Source organism: Coenobita brevimanus, chromosome 37, assembly GCF_032717465.1.
Source record: "Coenobita brevimanus isolate Jiangsu-jjx chromosome 37, ASM3271746v2, whole genome shotgun sequence".
In the NCBI taxonomy this organism is placed as follows: Eukaryota; Metazoa; Arthropoda; class Malacostraca; order Decapoda; family Coenobitidae; genus Coenobita; species Coenobita brevimanus.
In genome coordinates, this window is record NC_136990.1 from 9570019 (window position 1) to 9592066 (window position 22048).

At 52.3% G+C, this 22048-nt stretch overlaps 1 protein-coding gene across 1 annotated transcript in view; it reads left to right on the plus strand.

The window, feature by feature from the left end:
* The first annotated feature begins 20987 nt into the window (after nt 1-20987).
* Nucleotides 20988-22048, plus strand: part of mRpS23 (mitochondrial ribosomal protein S23) — a 127763-nt gene continuing 126702 nt past the window's right edge. Inside the window, exon 1 of the mRNA XM_080269801.1 lies at nt 20988-21239. Coding sequence (XP_080125927.1) covers nt 21196-21239 — 44 coding nt within the window. The 5' untranslated portion in view covers nt 20988-21195. The remainder of the gene's footprint in view (nt 21240-22048) is intronic.

Genomic DNA, 22048 nt, shown 5'->3' on the forward strand with positions numbered 1-22048 from the left:
GGGGCGCCAGACTATCATGTGGATCTTCATGTCTGGTGGTGGTCCTTGGTGTAGGGGCAAAGGCTGGATGCTGGAGAGGGGTGAGGTCCTGAGCTTTTTATGGGGGAGTACTGGGTGAGTGGGACGTGTCTCCCAAGGGAGTTGGGTATTGGGAGTTTTCCACTGTGCTTTGTGTAGGGGGAGCGTGTTGGGGGTGGTGTTGGGGGTATTGTTGGTGTGTGTGGATGATGGTGAGGAAGTAGGGGATGTAGAGGTGGGTGTAGAAGTGTATCTAGAGGGTGGGCGTGAGAGGCGTCCAGATCTTGTGGTAGTGGTCGTGAGGGTTGGTGTTGGTGGTGAGGCCGTGGAGGCGCGTGGAGGTGTGGGTGTCTTGTTGTGGCTGTGGGCGGTTGTTGTTGGTGACATGGGGTGGCGTGTGTAGTGGGCATGATCGGTGGGTAGAGGGTGGACAGGGGTGGACGAATGAGTGGCGTGGGTGGCAGGTGGAGTTGGTGCACATGAGGAGTCAGTGGGTGAGGAGGTGTGCAGGGCAGTGCATGGGGGGGTGCAGGTGGGGTGTGGGGGGAGTTGTGGCCGGACGGTGGTGGTGGTCGTTTCCGTGGAAGTGAAGGTGGGAGTTGGTAGTGGGTCACGTGATGTGGGTGGCGATTGAGGGTGGGGGGTTGGAGGAGGTGGGGTGGGTGTAGGAGAGGCAGGCAGAGGTGAGGCTGGGGAGGTAACAGGGCTGGAGGAAGGCGGTGGTGGGTCAGGTGAGGGTGTAGTGGGGGAAGGTGTGATGGTAGGTGAGGTGGAGAGGGGGTGAGAAGGAGTAAGTGTATGAATCAGGGGGGTGATTCTTGGAAGACACTGAGGTGGGTGGTGCACGTCGGGAGGTGTGTGGTGCGCGGTTGAGTGGCGGGTTATTGTTAGTGGGTCGGAAGGGGCGCACGTGTCTGTTACAGTAGGTGCGTGTCTGTCCCTGATGTTCAATGATGACTTGGTAGGGGTTAGGGACTTTGGTGATGGTGAAGGGGCCATCGAATCGGGGAGAGGTTTTGCAGGGGGTTGGTAGTCGTGCTACGACGATGGAGTCTCCCAGTTTGTAGGGGTTGGAGGGGGTTATGTCGGGCTGGAGGTCTTGCTGTGATTAAAGATGGTGCAGGCATCTTCTGAGGTGGTGTAAAATGTCGGTGGTGGAGGGTAGGGGAGGAGGTTGAACGTGTTGGCGGAGGGGTAGAAGGAGCAGGGCTTCCCCAAAGACTCGTTCGTGGGGGGTTATGCCATCATCTCTGGGGCATGTGTTAAGGCCCCACTGCACAATTTTGACATGGGTTGGCCAGTCATCATTGCCTGTTTGGACAATCCGGGTTCAGACCTGGTTAAGGAGTGACCTGTGGCTTCTTTCGCAGACACTATTTCCCTGTGGCCGGTATGGAGAGGAATGTGAAATGTGATAGCCGAATAGTGTCACGAGTTCCCTCCAGACCTTGCCTGTGAATTCCGGGGCATTATCAGAATGTAGGGCCTGGGGAATACCAAAGTAGGGGAAGACGTGGCGGACTAACGCATCTGCAACTGTTATGGTGTCATGGTCTTTAGTGGAGCAGGCGATGATGAACTTTGAATATACATCGACAATGGTGATGATGTATTTATAACCTACTTTAGGTGTGAGGGGTCCAACCACATCAACTGAAAGTAGCTGCCAGGGTTTTTGGGAAGAGATTTTCCCAGGTGGTCCAGGTGTGCGTGTGATGTCTTTGCCCAAGCAACAGGCTCGGCATGCTTGTATGATGCTTTTGGCGATGGTGGAGGGGTTTGGTGTCCAATATATGTTGTTGAAGACTTGCAATAGCTTCTTTGTGCCAAGGCGGATGCCATTGTCAGCATGAAGGTGGAGCATGGCATCGTGTGCAGTGCTGGGGTCGAGGACGATTTGGCCGTCCGGGTTGAATAGATAGTCGCCGTGTTGATGTAGTTTGGCAAACGTGCATGGCGAGATCCAGGTGGGGCATTGTTTGTCGTGCCACATTTGTAGGAGGTCGGGTTTGGTGTGGATTGCGTTGATGGGGAGGCGGGAAAGGGCATCGGCGTTCGTGTGTAATTTGCCGGGTCGGTAAGAGATATTGAAATCGAATTCTTCCAGTGCCTCCCACCACCGAATCAATTGGGCGTTGGTGGTGTTGGATTGTCGTAGTCACTGTAGTGATTGATGGTCTGTAATGATGACTATGTGAGTGCCAGAAATGTAGGATCGAAAGTAATCCAACGCCCAAATAATTCCGAGGCACTCGCGTTTGGTAGCAGCGTAATTTCTTTCCGCTTGATTTAGGGTGTGCCTGACACAGGCGATAATATGTTCACGCCCATCTTGCACTTGAGCAAGTACAGCCCCTATGGCAATTAGAGAGACGTCGGTGTGAAGACGAAAGGGGAGGTTGTAGTCTGGGAAAGCTACGATGGGGACTAAGATGAGTTTGGTTTTGAGGGTGTTGAACGCTGCTATTCTGGTGTCAGTCCACACGAAAGGTTCGCCTTTTTTCTTTAGGTCGTGTAATGGTTTGGCGATGTCAGTGAAGCCTTTGACATGCCGGTAGTATGAGGTCAGTCCGAGGAAGGCACGCGTTTCGTGGACGTCCTTAGGTAGAGGGAGGTCGGCGATGGCACGCAGTTTGTCGGGATTGGGAGAGATGCCCTCAGCTCTGATCACGTGTCCTAGGGAGGAGATGGATCTTTCTGCTAGGACACATTTGGATGGTTTCAGTTTAAGTCCGGCCTGGCGTATTCGCATGAAGACCTGTTTGAGGCGGTGGAGGTGGTTGGCCCAGGTATGACTAAATACTATTACTTCATCCAGATACGCCAGGCAGATCTCCCAGGTGAGTCCACTCAGGATCGACTCCATGAGGCGGGAATGTGGCTGGGGCGTTGCATAGTCCAAAGGGGAAGACGTTGAATTCATAATGCTTGCCACTGGAGGTGGAGAAGGCAGTTTTTTGCTTGTTGTCTGGATGGACAGGGACTTGCCAGTACCCCGATTGCAGGTTGAGGGTGGAGAACCATGATGAGCCATGTAGTGAGTCGAAGGAATCGTCAGTTCTGGGTAGTGGTGGGGCGTCCTTGGTAGTAACATCATTTAATTTCCAGTAATCAACACAGAACTGCATGGTGCCATCCTTTTTTCTAACCAGAACCACGGGGGAGGACCAGGGGCTGGTGCAGTTGGAAATAATGTCAGCATTGAGCATGTCCTGGACCTCCCGGTCTTCCTCCGGCCGTTGTTTAGGGTTTTTGCGTCGTGAGGGTTGTCGGATGGGTGGCCCTGTGGTGTGGATTTCGTGATTGAGGTAGGTGGTGTGGCCGATGTCTGCTGGGCCAGATAAGAAGAGGTCTTGGAAGTCCAGGAGGAGTTGTCAGAGGCTGTTAGTTTGGGAGGTGGAGAAGTGAGGAGGCAGAGTAGGGAGAATGGTGTGGGAAGATGGTGGAGTTTCACAAGGCTTGGCTTCCTCCATGTCACCGATTATAAGGCCACACGGGAGGGTAAGTGGTGTGGCGGCGAGGTTAGCGATTCACACCGCATGGACATGGGGAGGAAGAAACATGGGGGAGACTAAACACGAGGAAAGTGGTCCGGGTGGTAGAGTGGGGGAAAAGAGGACGGAGGTATTGGAGGGTGTATTTAGTTGTAACCAAGCCTCATGATGGGGTGGAATGGTGATTGCGGACGCAATGGTGGCAGGAAAAGTTGGAGGGGTAGGTAGTAAGGGGGAGGCAGAGCGTGAAGGAGTGGGGTGAGGAGGTGAGGTGTTGAGTGATGGGAGAGGTGTGATGCAGGTGCAGAGAGGTTGAGGGTGGTGAGTGGTGGGTGGTGTATGAGGTGAGGTTGTGTGCGTGCTGCGAGGGTGGTTGTGGGGTTTGGGGGTGGGGGCTGGACTGAAGTGAAAGCGGCGCTTATAGCCGTCGATGTTTGCGTGCAGTTTCTGTAGGACATCCAGCACCAGGTAGCCGTCATATGTATGGCAGCTGGAATCGAAGATGATGAAGGGATGTCTTGTGGTGACTTGCTGGTGGGTTTCAGTCCACAGGTCCCGGGTTTCTCCACGGATGGGCAGGGGGCCATTCCCTGCGTCCACGAGGTTGGCTGAGGTGGAGAGAAGAGGGCTGAAGGCGGAGCTGTGGCGGGAGTAAAAGTGTGAGTATAGGCATGATCTGGCTGCTCCTGTGTCCACCAGTAGGCTAGCCTTGACCCCATTCAGCCGTATTCTATCGTAGAATGGGGGTCTGTACTTGTGTGAAATGGCCCCCACCACCGTGGGAAGGTGCGGAGGCGTACCTAAAAAATCCATCTGCTGTACGGTGCCTTTCTCTTCGGGTTCCTCGTCCCCTTGATCTGAGAACACTATGGGTGGAGCGTCGTCTTGTGTGGCGTCATCTTCCAGGGAGGACACCTTGCGGTGCCCTTGTATAGCTGCCCTGTGTCGATTGGCTTTCAGCTGCTCGCGCATGTCGTGTAGCAGGCAGCTGCGACTGCAGGCGGTAATTTCCCAGGGGTTGATAGAAATTAGATTGGAGTGTTCACTGGGGTTAGGACGTTTTTTCTGGGGGTGGGCCCTGGGTACGACAGGTGACGGCTCCATTGTAGGTTGTGGGGGGGGGCGGCCGTGGCTTGGGTGGTGTCGCCTTGGTTGTGGGGAATTTGCTTACAGCGTGGATAGGCTGGGTTGTGGGACAGGCGACGAGGAGGCGTCGTACTAGTTGCAGGTCACGGTTCATGCCTCCCGAGGGATCACATATAGTGAAATGTTCCCTGACTGTGCTCGGGAGAATTCTCAGCAGGGTGTTGAAGGTATGTTGGTCCCGAACAACCGTGGTTGCTTCGGGATAGGCGGCGGTGACGATTCACCGTGCCTGGACGAAAGTGTCGTCTTGGCTGCCAGCATGTGTTAGGGTGTCGAGTTGCAAAAGGGTGACAACTCTGCCAAGTGAAGACGTGGGAGCCTGTTTCACAATAAGTGAGAACTGGTCACATGTTAATTCAGGGACAATTTTCGTGGCTATAGTAGCAACGATTTTGCCCAGGTTTGGTAGTGTGACGGCGATTTTTTCTCTATCGCTGTCAAACCCAATATCTAACAGAGGTTTAACCATATCCAAGTAGACATCAATGTCGTATTGGTTTGGGTTGAACCTTGGCAATTAGAGGTAGGTTTGGCTACCATTGGGCAATGTTTCCCTATTTGTTCCTCCATGCTTTATCGAATCCAGAACCACCGCTTGCCACCAGTGTTATGCTGGGTGTTTTTAGTCTGACCGCTCGTCCTAAAAGCGCCTGCGACTGAGCGGGGTCCTTTTTCCGGACCGGAAGTAAGCACTCACAAAGGAACAGGACATAAAAACTCGGCAGTATACCTTAGCACATCTATTGTCTTAGTTCTAACTCCATTCAATACAAAAGAGACACTGGATACAGAATGGGTAGGGTGACAGTTACTATAAAGTGTACCTAACACAGTAAAGTAGTCAGGGGCCAATACAATTATTTCAACACACATGGATATTACAAGTCATTAGGGCACAGTACCGTTTTTGGAGTTAAGGCACAATTGTCATTTAATGTACCCAACAGGATATAGTATACATGGAGGGAGTGAAGGGTCAGATTGGTTGATATTACTATACACATTACAGGGTGCGGGCCACGGCACACGGGAATGTCAATTAGCCGCAACGACACTATGCTGCTGGTTCTGTCTTTACTGGCTGGTCTCAGTTTGTCTCGGGGCACCACTGGTTTAGACACAGTACTCTAGTATATCACAGTCACCTTGTCGGTCGTGTTCGCTGACCCTTGTTTTCTGCTCTGATGTTTATATTCACTGATGGTCACTTTATATTATATTGTCATTGTTTTACTGTCACTTCCCCTTTATGCTTATATTCACTAATTGTCACACCACATTATATTGGCACTGCTCTACTGTCACTTTTACTTCTGTCCATTCACTTAGTCTCTGACATGACTTGAGGGGTAAGGGCCGTCGGCACTAAACCACTTGTCCCTGGGGTTAGTGGAGGTGGCACCCAGGCGTGGGAGGGGGCCCCTCCAGAGAGCTCTCCTGCAGGGGACAATATACGGCTCTCGGGGGCATCACTGCCCGGGCCTGCTTCGTAGCTGGGGTGCAGGGAGGCCCTACCATCTGGGGTCCTCGACCTGGTAGGTGGCCCTCGGGGCTGGGGCCAAATAACTTCAGGAGGCAGGCCTGCCGCCTTTTACTCTGGGCGGAGGGCCTGCAGGGAGTGAGGCCTGAGTGGTCTCGCTATGGGGCCTGCTGGCTGGCCCTGGGAGGCCGGATGATGCGGTCGCCTACAGAGTGGGGCGCCGTTAGCAGTGGACTGTGGCACCTCTCCTCTCGGGCGTCCATCAGTGGATGGCGTCGTCTAGGGGTCGGCTGCAGGGCAGGGATAGGACCTCGCCACCACTCCGGTAATGGCGCACCTCTGGGGAACCACACCTGGAGGGAGAGAGTAAACGGCGTTCTGCACAGCCGAGAGGTAGTGAGCCGGCCGCGAAAGGGACCTTCTCCTCTGGGAGAACCCTAGAGACTGCAGATGAAGGGCGTACAATGGCCGCTTCTTCCCCCACATGTACGGTGGCCGTTGTGGTGGTTCCACAGTCTCTGGGGGTAGCAGCAGAAGGACGTTCGGTGGCCATTCCTTCCCCCACACGGACGGTGGCCGTTGTGGCGGTGCTGCTCCCAAAGGCGGAAGAGGTGGATGAGGGACGTATGGTGGCCGTTCCCTCTCCAACACGTATTGTGGCCGTTGTCGTGGTTCCACTCTATCTGCCTTTGCCTGTTGGTGTGTGCTCAATAGCTAGCACGCTGAGGCTATCTCCAGGTGTGGCTGTAGCTGAGGGGCATTCAGTGGCCGCTCCCTCCCCCACACGGACGAAGGTCGTTGTGGCGGCGCTACAAGGGGAAACAACCGAGGGGCGTATGGTGGCTGCTCCCTCCCTGGTAAGTACGGTGGCCATTACCGCGGTGTTGCTTGGGACTGTACCTGTAGCAGTCCCACCCTGAACCTGGCGAGGGCTGCTCCATCTGTGGGGTTGTCTCCCACTCCTGCGTTGTCGCTGTCGGGTGGGTTGAGGGCAAGAGGGACTTAAGGTAGGGGCGCCCCGGCGCCCTTCTCGCTCTGGGCCAATCCCGCAGTGACTTGGCCTGCCGTGGTGTCCTCCTGGGATGGGGGCAGGGCTGTGGCTCCTCAGCAGGGTGGGGGGTGGCGGGGTGGGGGTCCCGGCGGCAGAGGCGCGTATTTCAGTTTCCTGGTGTACAGGAAACCATTTTTGGCTTGTCACTTAAGCCTCGTACAGACAAAGATACAAAGTCACGCAACATTGACTCTGGACTGTCTCGCATCTGTCTCAGAAAAATTAAAATTTGTCTCGCAACAGTTGCTAGACACTGCCTCTGGGTCACGTACACACCGAGATACTTTATCCAGCAAAAGTCGCTCGACAATGTCACTAGACTGCTGCGCGACTGTCTCAGGAAAGTCTACATCTGTCGCTGGACAGTCGCGCGACAGTCCAGAGACAAGATTTCGGCTGTATCTTGTCTCCCACTAGATATGGGAGACAAGGTACAAGTTGCTCGGTGCGGAGGGATTTGGCAACGGATGACGGAGTTTTTTTTTTTTCCTCTTTTAAAGTTCGCATTTAAAAATGCACGCCTCTGCTATGAGGCGTCAGTATTCACATATTTTAACATTATTTATGCATAACAGTTGTACATACTGTACACTGAATAATTATACGTATGTGGTTCTATTCTAAATAATTATAGGATCTATTTATATACTCTAATTTTGCATAAAAGTTATACATCATCGTTGAAAGATTATGCTGCATGTATACTGGTCTGTCCTAATAATAATTATGATATATTTACACGTTTTACATGCATCGTTGAAAAATTATGGGTACGTATATGGTTCAGTCATGACAGTTATTAGCTTTAATGATTCCACTGTTGGTTTTGGCAATTATTCACACACACACACACACACACACACACACACACACACACACACACACACACTGTGTGTATATATATATATATATATATATATACTGCTACTGTGAGTGAGGCAATAGGCAGGATGAGGGTGGGGAAGGCAGCAGGTGTGTATGGGTTGACTGCCGAAATGTTGAAGGCCTCAGGCGATATAGGGGTGAGTTTAGTCACTGACCTGATAAATAGGATTATTTATGAGTGTGTTGTCCCAGATGATTGGCTGAAGAGTGTAATTGTAAATGTGTATAAAGGGAAGGGTGATGCCCTGGAAAGAGGAAATTATAGAGGTATAAAGCTTTTAGATCAGATAATGAAGGTAATGGAGAGAGTTTTAGAAGGTATGATTAGAGAAAGAGTGGATATTGATGAGATGCAGTTTGGGTTTATGCCAGGTAGGGAGACCACTGATGCCATATTCATTGTTCGACAGCTTCAGGAAAAATATATTGGTAGGAGAAGGGATCTTTATTTTGTTTTTGTTGATTTGGAAAAGGCCTTTGACAGAGTCCCTAGAGAGGTGGTGAAGTGGGCAATGAGAAAGCTTGGCTTGGAGGAGTGGCTGGTTAGGGTGGTTATGGCCATGTATGTGGGTGCTCACACCCAGGTGAGAGTGAATGGAGATTTGAGTGATGAGTTTTCCGTGAATGTTGGTGTGCATCAGGGGTCAGTCTTGAGTCCCATGTTGTTTATCATGGTACTTGAAGCCCTTTCACGTGACTTTAGAAACGGACTCCCGTGGGAGTTGTTGTATGCTGATGATTTGGTGTTGATTGCAGAGAATGAAAGGGAGGCGGAGGAAAGGTTTAGGAAGTGGAGAGATGGTATGGGGCAAAAGGGTTTAAGGGTAAATGCAGATAAAACAAAAGTGATGATATCTAGGGTTGGTGGCGGTACTGTCAAAGACGAGGGAGAGTGGCCATGTGCTGTTTGCCACAAGGGCGTGGGAAGTAATTCCATCTTGTGCGGTGTGTGTGATAAATGGGTGCATAAGAGATGTAGTGGTATCAGAGGTAGACTGCGAGATAATGCTGATTTTATGTGTACGGCGTGCCAGGGTGAGCAGGTGGAGATTGTCAGGCTTGAAAGGATTGAACTTGCTGGTGAATCTCTTGAGTGTGTGGAAGTTTTGTTATTTGGGAGACATGTTGTGTGCTGGAGGTGGGGCTGGAGCTAGCTCTGTGGCTAGGGTGAGAAGTGGTTGGAGGAAGTTCAGGGAGCTCTTGCCTCTCCTGACATTGAGAGGGCTCTCCCTACGTGCTAAGGGGTCTTTGTATGCAGCATGTGTTAGGAGTGTAATGCTGTATGGCAGTGAGACCTGGGCAGTGAAGGAGGAAGATATTCGCCGGCTCAGACGTACAGAAATGACAATGATTAGGTGGATGTGCAGTGCGTCCCTGCGTCCAAGGTCTGGGGGGGCTGGGTTTACAATGGAAGAGTTGAGAGGTAGGATGGGACTGGAGTGTATTGGTGTGGTGATGAGGAGAGGTAGATTGAGGTGGTTTGGACATGTGGAGAGGATGGGGGATGATAATTGGGTGAGGAAGGTGAGAAGTGTTAATATTGGGGGTGGGGTTATGAGGGGTAGACCGAGAAAGACGTGGGATGAGGTCATTAAGTGTGACCTTAGGGTTAAGGGACTGAACAGGGAGGCTGCAATGGATCGTGCAGCGTGGAGAGCCGCCATTAGGTGACCAAGGCCGACACATGCAAGCATGTTGGAGCCTTTAAAAACGAAAACGAAACGAAAAAGATATATATATATATATATATATATATATATATAGGTGCGGGAGCTCACCATCCACTCACTCGATGTAGTGCTGCTCTCGGGTGTCTGCCCTTTCCTCTCCTCCATTCTTCTTTCCTTCCATCATCTTCTGTGTTTCCTTCATTCTTTCCTCGTCCTTCTGCCTACAGGTGACTTTACACTCCCTCTTCCGTCTTTCTTTCCTTCATTCTTTCCTCTTCCTTCTGTCTGTGGGTGACTCTAACAAGCCAAAGGTTTCCTGTACACCAAGAAACCATTTACTACGCTGGGTGTTAACCATATAACCACATTTTGGCGCCTGGTGGTTTAGTGGGTAAATACGGCGCTCCAGTCGGATTGAGCCGGTGAGGGTTTATATCCAAGGTTTGGTTGGGGTTTATTGCTCACGTAATGCCACTCAGGGATGAGTGAGGCTGGTCACTCTCATCTTAAATGTCAGGACCAACTTGCCTAGCCCCGAGCTCCTACGCTCCTCATGGGAACTGTATGATTGGGTGAAGAATGAAATGAAATATACATACCAGTATATACGGTACAAATATACTTTATATATATATATATATATATATATATATATATATATATATATATATATATATATATATATATATATATATATATATATATAGGCCTATATCAATCTCTCTATCTAATAATATATATATATATATCTATATATATATATATATATATATATATATATATATATATATATATATATATATATATATATATATATATATATATATATATATATATATATATCTTCGTCCATATGTTTATATCTTCACATGTACATTTTGCCTGTTATGGAATATCACTTATTGGGTTTAATATGACAAATGTTGGTTGTAAACTGATAATTCAAAATTCACGAGGTGGATGGTTCAATCACGGACGCGCTACATAGTCGCTGGACTGTCTCTCAATTGTCTAGCAACAGTCCAGCGAGAAAGTAGCAGAAATGTCTAGCGACCGTTTCGCAACAGTCTCTAAACAATCCAGAGACAAAGTTGCCTTGTCTCCAGTGTGTCTCTGGACTGTCGCCCGTCTGTATCTGGATTGTCTCGCATCAATCGAGATACAGTGTCGCTCGACTGTCCCTAGACTTTGTATCTCGGTGTGTACAAGGCTTTAGCGTAGAATCACCCACAGGCAGAAGGAAGAGGAAAGAATGAAGGAAAGAAAGACAGAAGGGGGAGTGTCAAGTCACCCGTAGGCAGAAGGACGAGGAAAGAATGAAGAAAAGAAAGACAGAAGAGGATGGAGGGAAAGAAGGATGGAGGAGAGAAATAGATAACGTTGTTTAATATACAAGTGGTAAAAGTAGGAGAACTGTATTGTCATTGTTATGCGGGGTGTTTTTAGTCCAACTTCTCGTCCCAAAAACTCCTGCGACTGAGCGGGGTCCTCTTTCCGGATCGGAAATAAAGCATCCGCAAAGGAACAGGGCATAAAAACTAGGCAGTACACCTTAACACATCTATTGTCTTGGATCAATACACCATTACAGTATAGAAACAAAGAGACACTGGATATGATTTGGACAGGATCACAGAGTTAACTTCTCAATACAAATGTACACACATACATCAAGGGCAAAACGTGGTGCTTTTCAGATATACACAGATGATGAGTTATTAATACACAATACCCGTATTATTGTTTTAGGCAGAACTGACATTTAATATTCTAAACCAGATGCACTAGGAGTAAAAAGGGCCAGGGGTCAGGAGAGGAAATATTATTATAATTTGTCAGGGTGCGAGTCGCGACACTCAGGATAGTCACTTAGCCGTGGTGACACTGTTCACAGGTTTCTGGTTTTTCTTGGCACACCACTAGTTCTGACGCACTGTTTCTTTACATCTCTATGTCCGTGTTCACTAGTCTTTTCTGTTCTGCCTGGATAGTCGTCTCACTGTTTGTCACTTATACTGTTCTTGCCTTCACTCTTTCACTGTCACTGTTCACTCCCGTCTCTACAGTTTAAGGCACAAGGGAGGCGTTGAAATTACTACACCCTTGGTTCCTAGGCTTAACACAGGAGGCGCCCGGGTGTGGGAGAGGGCCCTACTGGGGAGCCTACCTGTAGGAGGCAGTGCACTGCCCACAGGGGCGTCGCTGCCCAGGCCTTCTTCGTCAGGGGGGTGCAGGGAGGCTCTCCCGTCTGGGGGCCTTGACCTGATAGGAGGCCCTCGTGCTGGAGCCTCGTCAGTGAGGTGCAGGGAGGCCCTCCGGTCTGGGGGCCTCGACCTGATAGGTGGCCCTCGGGGCTGGGGCCAAACAGCTGCAGGAGGCAGGCCTGTCGCCTCTTACTCTGGGTGGCGGGCCATGGGGGAGTAGAGCCCAAGCGGCCCTGCTCTGGGACCTGCTGATCGGGCCTGGGAGTCCAGGTACTGTGGCCGCCTGCAGGGTGGAGCGCGGTCAGGAGTAGACTACAGCACCTCTTCCGTCAGGCGCCTGTCAGGGGCCAGGACCGTCGAGGAGTAGGCGGCAGGACCTGGACAGGACCATGCCACCACTCCAGCAGCACCTCCAGGGAACCACACCTGGAGGGAGAAAGCAAAGGGCGCCCCAGGCGGCCGAGAGGTGGAGAGCCGGCCACGCAAGGGACCTCCTCCTCCAAGAGGACCCCAGGAATCATAGATGAAGGGCGTACAGTGGCCGCTCCTTCCCCCACACGTACAGTGGCCGTTGTGGCGGTTCCGCAATTCCTAGGGTCCACAGCTGAAGGGCGTACAGTGGCTGCTTCTTCCCCAGCACGTACAGTGGCCGTTGTGGCAGTTCCGCAATTCCTAGGGTCCACAGCTGAAGGGCGTACAGTGGCTGCTTCTTCCCCAGCACGTACAGTGGCCATTACCGCGGTGTTACTCCCGTAGGAGGAGGAGGCAGTGGATGAGGGGCGTACAGTGGCCGCTCCCTCCCCGACACATACAGTGGCCATTATCGCGGTTCCACTCCTGCTTCCTTTGCCAGTTGGAGCGCGCTCAATAGCTAACGCTCCAAGGCAGTCTCCAGATGAGGCTGTAGCTGAAGGGCGTACAGTGGCCACTCATTCCCCCACATGTACAGTGGCCGTTGTGGCGGTGCTACAGGGGGGAAAAAACTGAGGGGCGTACAGTGGCTGCTCCCTCCCCGGCATGTACAGGGGCCGTTACTGCGGTGTTGCCAGGGACTGAATCTGGCTTTCAGTCCCACCCCAAACCTGGTGAAGGCTGCCCCGCCCACAGGGTCATGTCATTTTCCTGCGTGGCTTCTCTCGGACCGGTTGGGGGGAAGAGGGACTCAGGACAGGGGAGCCCCGGCTTCCTTCTTGCTCCGGGTCGGTCTCTCGATGATCTGGCCCCCCGTGGTGTCCTCCTGAGGTGGTGGTGAGGCGATGGCTCGGTGGTAGGGTGAGGGGTGACAGGGTGGTCGGTCCGGCGGTGGCGGATATTTCACCACCTTCCACGGTCGAGAAGTCACGGCCCAGTGACTGGAGGTGGTATGTTGTGGTGGTGGAGGTCTGGTGGACCGGCTTAAGGTGTCGGAGGAGGTTGGTCCAATGGTAGGTGGTGGGGTTTTGCTCCTGGTGAGGGTTGAGGGTGAGGCGTAGCGATGACGGTTGGGTGGTCTGGCATAGGAGATGGAGGAGTTGGTGTGTCGCCCTTATTCTGATGGCGGGGCGTTCGTGGGGGCGCCATAGTACCCTCTCAATCCTCATCTCTGGTGGTGGTGCTTGGTGCAGGGGCAGAGGCTGTATGCTGGTGAGTGAGGAGATCTTGGGGTTTTTATGGGGGATGGTTTGGTGGGAGGAGCGTTGTCCTTTGGGGAATTGGGAATTGGGAACTTTCCACCTTGCTTGATGGAGGGGGAGGGTGATGGGGGTGGTGTTTGGGGTATGGGTTGCATGTGTTGGGGAATGGGGAGCAGGATGGGGAGGAGAGGGTGGTGTGGGGGTGTATCTAGATGGTGGGCAGGAGAGGCGTCCTGATCTGGTGGTAGTGGTGGTGAGGGTGGGCGTAGATGGTGAAGGTGGTTGGGCACTTGATGGTGTTGGGGTGTTACTGTGGTTGTAGGTGGTCGTGGGCGGTGGTGTGGCGCGTCGTGTGTAGTGAGAATGGTCAGTGTGTAAGGGGGGGAAGTGGTTGTGTGGGTGGTGCGTGCGAGAGGTGGAGTGGGTGCACGTGGTGGGCTGGAGGGTGGTGTGGTGGGAGGGGTCGTGCGTGGAATGGTGTAAGGGGGGTGGGTGGTTGGTTGTGGTGGTGCGGCGGTGTTGGGTGTGATTTGTGTTCGCTAGTGTTGGATGGGTTGGGTGGTGGGTGCTGTGGGTGGTGATGGAGAATGGTGTGGAAGAGACGGTGGGGTGGACGTAGGAGAGTCATGGAGAGTTGTTGGTGGTGGGAAATCGGGGTCGGAGAGAGGCGGCGGTGTATCGAGGGTTGGTGTGGGGGGAGGTGGCGTGACTGTGGGTGAGTTGGAGGGGAGGGTGAGAAGGAGTAAGCGTAGGAGTCCGGGGGGTAATTCTCGGAAGAAGCTGAGGTGGTAGGTGCGCGGCGGGAGGTGTGTGGCGCGCGGGTGAGTGTGGGGTCATTGTTGGAGGGTTGGAAGGGACGCACGTGTCTGTTGCGGTATGTGCGTGGTTGTCCCTGGTGATCAATCGTGACTTGATAGGGGTTAGGGACTTTGATGATGGTGAAGGGACCGTCAAATCGGGGGGAGGTCTTGGTGGGGGTTGGCAGACATGCCACGACGACGGAATCTCCTGGGTTGTAGGGGTTGGAGGGGTTAGTGTCGGGTTGCAGGTCTTGTTGTGCTTGGAGGTGGTGGAGACGCTGTTTGAGGTGGTGTAGGGGTTCGGTGGTGGAGGGTAGGGCAGGAGGTTGGAGGTGATGGCGGAGGGGTAGGAGGAGTGGGGCTTCCCTGAAAATTCGCTTGTGGGGGGTTATGCCGTCCTCTCTGGAGCATGTGTTTAAACCCCACTGCACAATTTTGACATAAGCCAGCCAATCGTCATTTCCCGTTTGCACGATCCTAGTTCTTACTTGGTTCAGGAGGGATCTATGACTCCTCTCGCAGATGCTGCTTCCCTGTGGCCAGTATGGAGATGAGTGGGAGATGTGATAGCCAAATGCTGTTCCAAGTTCCTCCCAGATTTTTCCAGTAAATTCTGGGGCGTTATTTGAATGTAGGGCCTGGGGGATTCCAAAGTAGGGGAAGAAGTGGCGGACTAAGGCGTCGGTGACTGAGACGGCATTGTGGTCTTTAGCGGGGTAGGCGATGATGAATTTAGAGTAAACATCCACGAAGGTGATGATGTATTTGTATCCCGCTTTAGGTGTGAGGGGGCCGACGACATAGAGAGAGAGCAACTGCCATGGTTTTTGTGCGGTTAGTTTCCCTGATGGGCCAGGTGTGCGGGTGATGTCTTTGCCCAAGGCACAGGCGCGGCATGCTTGAACAATGTTTTTAGCAATGGTGGAGGGGTTTGATGTCCAATATATATAATTGAAAACTTGCAAAAGCTTCTCTGTACCGAGGTGGATGCCGTTGTTGGCGTGGAGGTGTAGCATGGCATCGTGTGCGGTGGCAGGGTCAAGGACGATGTGGCCGTCTGAACTGAACAGGTGATCGCCGTGTTGGTGTAGTTTGGCGAATGTGCGCTGCGGGATCCAGGTGGGGCATTGTTTATCCTGCCACATTTGAATCAGGTCAGGTTTGGGGCGGATAGCATTGATGGGCAGGTGGGAAAGGGCGTCAGCGTTGGTGTGTAGCTTCCCGGGCCGGTAGGATATTTCGAAATCGAATTCCTCTAACTCTTCTCGCCACTGAATGAGTTAGGCGTTGTTGGTGTTGGATTGGCGTAGCCACTGGAGCGATTGGTGGTCTGTGACGATGACTACGTGGGTGCCGGAGATATATGGACGGAAATAGCCTAGAGCCCAGATGATTCCGAGGCACTCACGCTTGGTGGCAGCACAATTCCGTTCGGCTTAATTTAGGGTGCGGCTGGAGCAGGCGATGATGCGTTTGTGCCTATCCTGCACCTAAGCAAGAACTGCCCCTATGGCAATGAGGGAGACGTCAGTGTACAGACGAAAGGGAAGGTTGTAGTCTGGGAAGGCTATGATGGGGGCTGAGATGAGCATTGATTTGAGGTTGTTGAATGCAGCTTTTCTTGCTTCTGTCCTCACGAACGGTTCGCCCTTCTTTGTTAGGTCATGGAGGGGTTTGGCGATATTGGCGAAGCCTTTTACGAAACGCCGGTAGTATGAAGTTAGGCCTAGGAAGGCATGGGTTTCGTGGACATCTTTGGGTAGAGGGATGTCGGCTATGGCGCGTAGTTTTTCAGGATCAGGTGAGATGCCCTCGGCTCCGATCACGTGTCCTAGGAAGGAGACGGATCGCTCGGCTAGGACGCATTTGGAAGGTTTAAGTCCAGCCTGGTGTATGCATAAGAAAACTTGTTTGAGGCGGTGTAGGTGGTCGGCCCAGGTGCGACTGAAGACTATGACGTCGTCTAGAAACGCCAGGCAGATTTCCCAGGACAGACCGCTCAGGACAGATTCCATGAGACGGGAGACTGTAGCTGGGGCGTTGCAGAGTCTGAAGGGAAGGACGTTGAACTCATAGTGTTTGCCATTTGAGGTTGAGAAAGCCGTCTTTTGTTTGTCTTCTGGATGAACGGGGACTTGCCAGTAGCCTGATTGCAGGTCTAGGGTGGAGAACCATGTTGAGCCGGGTAGGGAGTCGAGGGAATCGTCGATTCTTGGTAAGGGTGTGGCGTCCTTGGTGGTGACATCGTTGAGTTTGCTGTAATCCATACAGAACCGCATTGTTCCGTCTTTTTTTCTAACTAGCACGACAGGGGAGGACCACGGGCTAGTGGAGCTGGAAATGACACTGGCATCAAGCATGTCCTGGACCTGCCAGTCTTCTTCTGCGCATTGTTTAGGGTTTTTGTGGTGTGATGGTTGGCGGATGGGTGGTCCGGTTGTGTGGATTTCGTGGCTGAGGTAGGTAGTGTGGCCGATGTCTGCTGGGCCAGATGAGAAAAGGTCTCGGAAGTCCAGGAGTAACTGTCGAAGGCTGTTAGTTTGGGAGGTGGATAGGTGCGGAGGGAGAGTAGGTAGAGTGGGGTGGTTGGAGGGTGGTGTTTCACAAGGCTCAGCTTCTTCCATGTCGCCTAAGATCAGCCCTCGTAGTAGGGTAAGTGGTGTGGCGGCGAGGTTCACGACATGGATAGCTTGGACATGGGGGGGGAGGAAAGTTGGGGACACTAAACATGACGACAGGAGTCCGGTTGGTAGGGTGGGGAAGAAGAGGATGGAGGTACCGGAGAGACTGTTTAGTTCTAACCAAGCCTCGTGGTGGGGTGGAATGGTGATTGCGGAGGCGATAGTGGCGAGAAAAGTTGGAGAGGAAGGTGGTATAGGTGGGGTGGAATATGAGGATTGTTAGTGAGGAAATGAGGTGTTGGGTGATGAGGAAGTGGAGTTGCATGTGCAGATGGGTTGGGGAGGATGACTGTCAGGGGGTGGTGGTTTGTATGAGTTGTGTGAATGGTTGGTGTGTTTTTTTTTTTCTCTTGAGGGGTGCTGGGGGCTGGACTGAAGTGGAGGCGGCACTGGTGACAATCGATAGTGGTGTGTAGCTTTTGTAGTAGGTCCAGCCCCAGGTATCCATCGTTTGCATGGCACGTAGAGTTGAAGATGAAGGGATGCCTAGTGGAAGCTTGTTGGTGGGTTTCAGTCCACAGGGCCCGAGTTTCCCCACGGATGGGCAGGGGCCCATCCCCTGCATCTACGAGGTTGGCTGAGGTGGGGAGAAGGGGACCATAGGCGGAACTGTGGTGGGAGTAAAAGTGTGAGTACAGGCATGACCTGGCAGCTCCCATGTCCACCAGTAGTCTAGCCTTGTCCCCATTCAGGCGTATTTTGTCATAGACTGGGGGTCTGTACTTGTGTGAAGTGGCCCCCGCCACCTTGGAGTGGTGCAGGGGCAGACCTAAAAATCCATCTGCTGAGTTTTATCTTCTTCGTCAGGCTGCTCGTCGCCGGGTTCTGGGTAGATTATGGGTGGAGCATCGTCTTGTGGAGCATCGTCCTCTAGGGAGGATTCCTTCCTGTGCCCTTGTGTGAGGGTCCTGCGTCAGTTTGCCTTAAGCTGCTCTCTGATGTCGTGCAGGGGGCAGGTACGACTACAGGCTGTAAATTCCCAGGGGTTACTTGAGATCAGGTTAAAATTTTCCCTGGGGTTGGGGCATTTTCTCTGGGAGTGGGCCCTGGGGATGGTGGTTGACGGCTCCGTGGTGGGCTGGGTGGGCGGCATCCTTGTCTAGGGTGTTGGGGTCTTGGTGGTAGGGAACTTGCTCACAGCGTGGGTAGGTTGTGGCATGGGGTGGGCAGCGAGGAGGCGTCGGACGAGTTGTAAGGCACGATCCATGTCTCCTGAGGGATCATTGATAGTGAAGTGCTCCCTGACTGTGCTTGGGAGAATTCTCAGCAGGGTGTTAAAGGTGTGTTGATCCCGAGTGGCTGTGGTTGCTTCAGGATAGGCAGTGCTGACGAGGCGAAGTGCCTGGACGAAAGTGTCGTCAAGGTTGCCATCGTAGGTGAGGGTGTCGAGTCATGAGAGGGCGACAACTCTGCCCAGTGAAGGCGTGACAGCCTGTTTCATGATATGTGAAAATTAGTCCCATGTTAACTCGGGGACGATTTTTGTGACGACAATGGCAATTATTTTGCCCAGGTTGGGTAGTGTGACTGCTATTTTCTCTCTGTCGGTGTCAAACCCAATGTCTAGGAGGGGTTTTACCATATCCAAGTAGACGTCAATGACATGTTGCTCAGGGTTGAGGTTTGGCTGCCATTGTGCAAGTTTCCTTTATTGTGTTCTTCCGTGCTTTAATCAGATCCAGAACCACCACTGGCCACCGGTGTTATGTGGGGTGTTTTTAGTCCGACTTCTCGTCCTAAAAACTCCTGCGACTGAGCGGGGTCCTCTTTCCGGACCGGAAATAAAGCATCCGCAAAGGAACACGGCATAAAAACTAGGCAGTACACCTTAACACATCTATTGTCTTAGATCAATACACCATTACAGTATAGAAACAAAGAGACACTGGATATGATTTGGACAGGATCACAGAGTTAACTTCTCAATACAAATGTACACACATACATCAAGGGCAAAACGTGGTGCTTTTCAGATATACACAGATGATGAGTTATTAATACACAATACCCGTATTATTGTTTTAGGCAGAACTGACATTTAATATTCTAAACCAGATGCACTAGGAGTAAAAAGGGCCAGGGGTCAGGAGAGGAAATATTATTATAATTTGTCAGGGTGCGAGTCGCGACACTCAGGATAGTCACTTAGCCGTGGTGACACTGTTCTCAGGTTTCTGGTTTTTCTTGGCACACCACTAGTTCTGACCCACTGTTTCTGTACGTCTCTATGTCCGTGTTCACTAGTCTTTTCTGTTCTGCCTGGATATTCATCTCACTCTGTGTCACTTATATTGTTCTTGCCTTCACTCTTTCACTGTCACTGTTCACTCCCATCTCTACAGTTTAAGGCACAAGGGAGGCGTTGAAATAACTACTACACCCTTGGTTCCTAGGCTTAACACAGGAGGCGCCCAGGTGTGGGAGAGGGCCCTACTGGGGAGCCCACCTGTAGGAGGCAGTGCACTGCCCGCAGGGGCGTCGCTGCCCAGGCCTTCTTCGTCAGGGGGGTGCAGGGAGGCTCTCCCATCTGGGGGCCTCGACCTGATAGGAGGCCCTCGTGCTAGAGCCTCGTTGGTGGGGTGCAGGGAGGCCCTCCGGTCTTGGGGCCTCGACCTGATAGGTGGCCCTCGGGGCTGGGGCTGAACAGCTGCAGGAGGCGGGCCTGTCGCCTCTTACTCTGGGTGGAGGGCCGTGGGGGAGTGGAGCCCAAGCAGCCCTGCTCTGGGACCTGCTGGTCGGGCCTGGGAGTCCGGGTACTGTGGCCGCCTGCAGGGTGGGGCGTCGTCAGGAGTAGACTGTGGCACCTCTTTCATCAGGCGTCTGTCAGGGGCCGGGACCGTCCAGGGGTAGGCGGCAGGACCGGGACAGGACCATGCCACCACCCTGGCAGCACCTCCGGGGAACCACACCTTGAGGGAGAAAGCAAAGGGCACCCCATGCTGCCGAGAGGTGGAGAGCCGGCCGCGCAAGGGACCTCCTCCTCCGGGAGGACCCCAGGAATCGCAGATGAAGGGCATACAGTGGCCGCTCCTTCCCCCACACGTACAGTGGCCGTTGTGGAGGTTCTGCAATTCCTAGGGTCCACAGCTGAAAGGTGTACAGTGGCTGCTCCTTCCCCCACATGTGCAGTGGCTGTTGTGGCGGTGCTGCTCCCGAAGGAGGAAGAGGCAGATGAGGGGCGTACAGTGGCCGCTCCCTCCCCGGCACGTACAGTGGCCGTTACCACGGTTCTGCCTGCCCAGCGGGAAGTAACTGAAGGGCGTACAGTGGCCGCTCCTTCCCCGGCACGTACAGTTGCCGTTACAGCGGGGTTACTCCCGTAGGAGGAGGAGGCAGTGGATGAGGGGCATACAGTGGCCACTCCCTCCTCGACACATACAGTGGCCATTATCGCGGTTCCACTCCTCCTTCCTTTGCCAGTCGGAGCGCGCTCAATAGCTAACGCTCCGAGGCCGTCAATAGATGTGGCTGTAGCTGAAGGGCGTACAGTGGCCGCTCCTTCCACCACACGTACAGTGGCCGTTGTGGCGGTGCTACAGGGGGAAAGAACTGACGGGCGTACAGTGGCTGCTCCCTCCCCGGCACGTACAGTGGCCGTTACCGCGGTGTTGCCTGGGACTGAATCTGGCTCAGTCCCACCCCGAACCTGGTGAAGGCTGCCCCGCCCACAGGGTCATGTCATTTTCCTGCGTGGCTTCTGTCGGACCGGTTGGGGGGAAGAGGGACTCAGGACAGGGGAGCCCCGGCGCCCTTCTTGCTCTGGGTCAGTCTTTCGATGATCCGGCCCGCCGTGGTGTCCTGGGGTGGTGGTGAGACAGTGGCTCGGTGGTATGGTAGTGGGTGGCCGGTCCGGCGGCGGCGGATATTTCAGTCATACAAGAGCTATGCCAAAAATCCCTTTCAGCATTTCCCCAAAATTTTCACAGGGGAGCAAACTGCCCCCCCAGCGGCTACGTGTATGGTTACAGTACTAATAATGTTACAGTAGTCATCTGTCACATGGAATGCCAAGAAAACCTGCTGAGTCAGTCAAGGTGTACAAGGAAGAAGAATACTGCTGGCCCTGTTGCCCGCTGGCCCGGGGTGTGTTTAGCAGCACCAAGAGGAAGGTCAAGAGGTGTGACCTGATTACACAGAAAAAGGTTAATTTACAATGGCAGGAAGTCGATTTGAAAAAATTGGCACCATATATACAAGGTACGACTTAATATACGAGAGGTTGATAAGAGACAGTGATGCCTTATTGGCCCAGGGGTTGCCAGGCTAGATTAAAGTAGGTTAAATTAGGTTAGGTTAGGTTAAGCTAATGCAATGAGAGAGGAGATACGAACTGGAGACTTCCCCATCTCCATCTACTTAGTACTAAAAAGTGCATTTGCAACGGATGTATATAGAATACAAAATGCTCACAGTTGCTTAGATTAAGAAGTGAGCATATTACTGTAATTTTAGTGTCTGTTGGGTGTATTTCCAAAAAATAACCGGAATTGATGTATGAGTCACAGGTTACCATAGTGAATACCACACAAATTACTGGTAACAGTACAGGAAACAACAGCTGCTAATGGTAATATATGATTTGCTTTACCGTGAACCGGGGTGACTTCGTACGATTTTGAAGGTTATTTCATCCTGACACAATTTATTTTGGCCAAAATACTGATGTTAAGTATTACATACGTACGTGAGCCAATAACCTGTAAGTATCTAACAGCCAGATAATCTCAGTATCTCCATCTAGACGTAGTAAAATATTTTATAGGTGTCCGAGGTCACCCCGGACTGGGGAGACTTCGGACTGCCTTGGGGTGACCCTGGACACTCATTAGAAATGCACTGAAATGGGCCCCTAGTAGCTCAGCTGAATGTTTGGACAGTTCTGGGGGGTCTTCGGACACTGCGCGACTTTTAAAAAAATTGCTGAAAAAAATACAAAAAAATACAGAAAAATTACAAGTAAATAGTAGTGATATATAGCAAAAATAGATGAAAAAATAAATTTTCCA